At 45.6% G+C, this 5,655-nt stretch overlaps 1 protein-coding gene across 1 annotated transcript; it reads right to left on the bottom strand.

Annotated features, from left to right (window-relative positions):
* Window positions 1–4,527: 4,527 nt before the first annotated feature.
* Window positions 4,528–5,204, bottom strand: LOC128278933 (uncharacterized). Its single transcript, XM_053017655.1, has 2 exons — window positions 4,938–5,204; window positions 4,528–4,734 (listed from the first exon to the last, which is right to left on the bottom strand). Exons 1-2 carry the CDS (start codon window positions 5,202–5,204, stop codon window positions 4,528–4,530), a joined length of 474 nt encoding a protein of 157 aa, XP_052873615.1.
* Between the last annotated feature and the right edge of the window lie 451 nt (window positions 5,205–5,655).

Here is a 5,655-nt window from a genome sequence, read left to right as displayed (position 1 = left end):
GGTAAGTTAACGCCATCGCACGCCAGCTGGTTGCGCTGCGATCGATCGCATGATAATCGAGCCTCGCCGGCCCCGGTCCCGTACTACTGCATTCCATAACTCGATGCACTTATCGATGCTATCGACATTATTAATTATTGAAAATTGCACTGCCGCATTCGTGAATCGATCCACTTCGCCCCATGTCTCGCCCCGTGCACCGCCGTGGACAGCCATTTTGTTTTACCAGTTTTTGCTCAAATGTTGATTTTATTGCTACCCGTTCTGAGCTACCCGATCCGAGTGCCGGCTAGCGAACCTTGCTGTCACCAGCGACAGCTGTAATTGGCGCACACGTGTAGCAGATTGTTGGGATCTATTGGCTAGACGCAAAATCTCGATCGATTCAGCCCAATTTTCTGATAACTAACTTTACAAAAGGCGAACATCCTTTTGGTGTCTTTGGCCGTGAAGTGTAATACTTTCAAATGAACCGTTTTCCATTCGGTGCTACTTGTTGGGCGCAGCCGGTCCAACCTTGTTACACGATTCCAGTGACCGGTGACTCCAAGCTCAGCCCACCACCATTCTAAATCGGGCATAAAGGAAATAGAGATAGGAGAAAAAACAACCCTCGCCACGGACATGAACTGCAGAATGCTTTTATCTGTTCCAATGACCTACGAACCTCCCCAACGTTGCCAGGTGTGGGTTTCGTATGTGGAACACCACACATCCTGAGCACGCCTCCTGACGAGGTTGACCGTGCTTGACGTCACTCTGGCGGCCGGTCTGGTGGTGGTGGACTCGTAAACAGGAACTCCCGAACCCGGATGCGGACTATACGCGCGCGCTGCACCAGTTACCGTCCCGTTGCTTGCTCCGGCCCTTAGCTAAGCACGACGGTTCCTTCGAACGGTGCCCATAAGCCTTTACATGCTGATCGTTTGACTTTTTGTCTCCATTTTTTGCGCTCTCAATTACCAACTGACCAAAAGGGGGGGCGGCTCGAAGTGGAGAAGTAGAGGAGGACAGCGTGAAATAAATTACGCACCTGTAAAAGTGCGCGTAAAAAGACCTCCGAGTAACGCTGATGAGTAACTCAGACCTGTTCTTGGCTTGGCCCGGGCCGACCGTGTGAGTCGACATTAGCAGGACCTTAACAGCAAGGTAGTAGGAAGCAAACGGCAGCCCACAAAGTTCTATTAATAGAGCGTCCACAAACGGTTCCGTTCCGGATTGACTGTCGATGGAACGTCGATGTGGAGAAAGCCATTTGTAGCTTGAGCTGAAGTCACCAGGAAGTGACAGCCTAAAACGACGAGAGAGACCAATTTTGCGTGTCAAGTGGTTTTGACCGGAGAGCGGGGTGTTCTCGACATTTTCTGGCCAGGTAGGCAGTTAGCATTCCGCTGCCACTTACCCTTCACGGCGTCCGAGGGGGCTTCTGTGAGGAAAACTACGTCAGGTACCAGCCAAGGCGTCTAAGGAAAACGAGAGTGCGCCGAGGATCGGTGGCGGCGGGAAGGAATTGAATTTGTAATAACTAGTGATTATCGGATAACTGCATATCAATTGCGGTCAAGTTGCGGCGACCATAGCCACCGTGGCACGGATTTAATCGTTACGTCCGCCTAGAGCTTGAAGTCGACGTCGTTTGGCTTCATTTGACGTGCGGTTGGTGTTAACGGCTTGCCAAGTCCTGACTGCGTACTGTCGTTGATCGATTATTTGTTTTTGTCAGCGCAATAACATCCCATTTGCCCGGGGTGCGGTTGGCCTGTTTACCCAGAAAATTGGAAGATCGACTTGACACTGTTCTCGTGCTGAGCGAGCTTAGGAAAATTGCCGTCCCATAAGCAATATTCATTGTGTGCGTACGTACCACCGTAGAGGATTAGATTTTTGAACACTACCTTTATTTCATTTATAATAATTGTTGTACAAAGCCTAGCGACACCAAGATCTGAAGTGACCGGTTCGGAAAACCGGTGCATCCATAAACGTAATCATTATAGCCATACAACATTACTGAAATAAATAGCCCGTCTATTGCTCATCTCATTTGTTGCCGCGCCGTAGGGGGTGTTGTCCGGCGATGAGCGTATGTGTAATGCTGCTCTTCATAATGCCAGCACCCGGAGCCCAAATTCTGCATTACCCTTAACCCGTGAATCCAATTGGAACGTTACGGTTACGTACCAAGACCGGTTTTTGCACCACGCCTGGATCTGCTTGGCTTCATATCCGGTGCTCAAGAGGACGGAAGCCAAAATGGCCTGGCGATGGAAAGTTCCCAAAATTGTACCTTACGCTCCTAAGTATCGGAGTTTGCTGACGTTTGGTTTATGGTCATGCGACGATGGAACCATTCCTTTGCTAGTTTGTATAACGGTGGAACGGGTTCGGGAATCGGAACACACGCTAGCACTGAAACCCAGCGAGTGAATCTGATGAATGACTGAAGCGCAGGAAGTTTGACACGGTAGTACTAACTGATATTGATAGTGAGCTTTTGCAGACGCTTCACACTTTGCAGTCAACACTATTTACTATATAGTTTACCAATCAAAATAAACCATCATATTTCCCAATTTTCAAACGTTTTTCGCGAATAACGGTAAAGGTTTCCGACGAAAGCGACCTTCCATTACGGACGAGACAACCATCCTGTCATGATTTCACTCGTTTATACAAGGTCGCGTGATAAGCAGAAACAAACTAATCAGTGCAACAGTGCACAAATTGTCATTTTTAAATGTTTTAAAAACGTGAACAGATTCCACTATTAGGTTTCAAAAAGCCGTTGCAATAGATGTTTGAAATATTTCGCACGTCCTAAACGTTTGCCACTAGATGGCGCCACAGTTCGCCGTGCTGCATTGGTTCGAGTCCAAAGTGTAGCGAGGAAACATTACACTGTAAATGTAAACCATGAAACTTCGAGGTACACTGTGAATAAAAATTAAAGTTTTGGAAAAATATTTAAAATATTTTGTTTCTTACCAACAACATTAAATAATATCAGGTTGGGGAAAAAGAAATCGACGTTTTTGACGTGAACTTCAAAACTTTATTTAAGATGTCCCAATGGTTCGATTTGCGTCAAATATGCACCGTTTTGTTGGAAAATTGGTTGTCTTTTTAAAAATACCTCCATAATGCCTCTTTCGTAAAAGGCTTAGTTGTTATAGGCGAAAAACTCGAGAAATCCATTTTCACAATCCTTTTTTGATTTCAATTTTTCATCACTCAGGAATTTTTGTAATACTTGAAATAGGTATCAATCGCTTAGTGCAAGGTCCGGACTATACGGTGGATGCATTAAAACATCCCAAACAAACTCCCGGACTTTCTGGTGAGTCACCAAAGACGTCTGTGACATTTCGTTGTCCTGGTGGAACACAAAACCTCTTCCGTTGGCCGATTCTGGTCGTTTCTGGGCAATTGCTAGCTTTGAACGGTGCAGTTATTGATAGTAGAGGTCTGAAATTTAGTGTTTGACTGCACGGGAGCAACTCATAATAAACGATTTCTTTCGAGTCCCACCATATACCCAGTAGAACCTCCCTGGCCGTGAGTCCTGGTTTTACCACCGGTTAAGATGCTTCACCATGCTTAGACCATGATTATTTTCACACAGTATTGTCGTATGTATCCCATTTCTCATCCCCAGTACCCATCCCTTTAAAAAATGGTTTGATTTCATTCCGTTTGGCAAAAACTGTAAAATATACCAAAATTTCTATTAGTTGACCTCCATTGTTAACACCCTGTAACTTACAATTGGATTGAACGCGGAGACGAACTATACTAGTTAAGAGTTGCGAGCTAACTGACTAGCTTTATTCAGCTTTCCGTTGGCTGAGTTTTGCCGGCTCTTTCTGTATGTTAAATACTGTCGGTAAGGCAAGGCTAGTTTACCCCTACTGCTGGCGAGATCGCCACAGGGCCTATAGGATTTGTTTTCATTGTGGCTAAGTTTAGAGGGGTTCCCTCGGCAACTTGCCTGCACGGGTTCTACGAAAAAAAAACGGAGTACAATAACACATACATTCGTTTCAATGCGAACTATCTGAAACAAGAACGGATGCAAGACTTGTACAAAGTAAACTATCAGGGAATCGTTGCAACCATTAAACAGAGAAATAACTACCAGCGAAGGATGGATTGCTCAAAACCATTTATTATACAAACGAAGGCCAAAACGTATTGGGTGTGCGCCGTTTAACGACCAAATCTCGTCGGTTCGACGATGTTGCGCGTAGAGATGATGAACAAAGAAAAAATTTCACAAGAAAAATAAACCATTCCGGTGAGATGAAAGACTGCGAGAACTTGTGGAAAATGAAGTGCGAATGAAACACAGAACAATGTTACAAACTGGTAGCGTTTTCCTTCGGGCCACCTGCTGCCGTCTTTTCAGGACTCTGTAGTGGCCGATTAAAGGCCGAAGGCTTTCCGATGTAGCTCAAACATACATTGCGAATTTGCAACCAACAATATCGGTGTTTAGCAAGGATAACCGCGACGATTTTCAGCAACTTCTCAGTTCTCCAGCGTTCGTACTGTTGCCGTGTGGTCTTCAACGAGCGTTCTAAGCTCATCCAGTTCGGCAAGTAACCTTTCTCGGAAAATAGGATCATCGACAAACTGGTTAATGATTTCGAGGGCGCTATTCTCGGTGGTAAGCATTGCTGTCAGTAAGTGAATGATGATCGCGAACCGCTGCGTCCGAGTGCGTCTCACGGGCGCCTGGAAAGGAGTTGAAGTAATTCCGATCGGTTCAATACTGACCGGTAACATAGAAGGTACGTGTATAGTATCCCTTCCTTCCCTTCCTCTGTTGAAGATCTGATGACCGGAAACGCTCGGATGAAACTCGCGATGATGCTGCGAACAAACGAATTAGTTCCTATGACAGACAGGTTTCTAAACTTGAGTTCTCCCACACTTACGGGTATCGATGGAAGGGTGCGGTAAGATTGCGGTGCATCGCGAATGTTAAAGCTTTGGCTCAGGCTGTTCGTGTAGTCTTCGAATGGTGGTTGACCAAGATAGTTTCCTAACGCTTGGTAAAGTGGTACCAGCGCACGGCGGAAGGACTCCTGCATCAGTGGGCACTCATGCCGCACACGTTCGATAAGCGAAATGACCAAGGCACCGTAGCTGTGGGCCAGATGGACAAATAACTGGGAATTTTCTGATCCTGTGACAGCTTCCATAATTTCGGGCGTTGAGACTCTGTACGGTTTGTGACTAGATTGCTTTGATCGTTTCCAACATTGCGTTTATGATGCTTGCTATATTGAAAACTGGGATCGCTCCAAGGCTGACTCGGAAAATGACAGTTCGTAAAAGATTGATACCAAACTGAGACAATGTTAACCTTTGTTGCTTACTGTAACGCTGTATTTCTGCGGGTGGGGTTTTTGGGCCCACGGTAACCGCCTGCCACGCCGTATCGGGAAGCAAACTCTAAAACTCGGGACCAAACCTCCAATAATCTTACATTACTTCTACTAAATATTCTATAGTTCTAGAATAACTTTCTTATTATTTTATGGAACAACTATCCACGTCGTTCTACATGTAAGAATTTTGTTAGGACTGGGATATATTTATTGTGGCTTAACTGTGAACACTGTATGCGACCGCTCGCCTTGGCTGTTCGTG

Source organism: Anopheles cruzii, chromosome 2 (genome assembly GCF_943734635.1).
Source record: "Anopheles cruzii chromosome 2, idAnoCruzAS_RS32_06, whole genome shotgun sequence".
Lineage (NCBI taxonomy): Eukaryota > Metazoa > Arthropoda > Insecta > Diptera > Culicidae > Anopheles > Anopheles cruzii.
The sequence above is the reverse complement of the archived record's forward strand: the minus strand, read 5'-3'. Positions and strand labels throughout refer to the sequence as shown.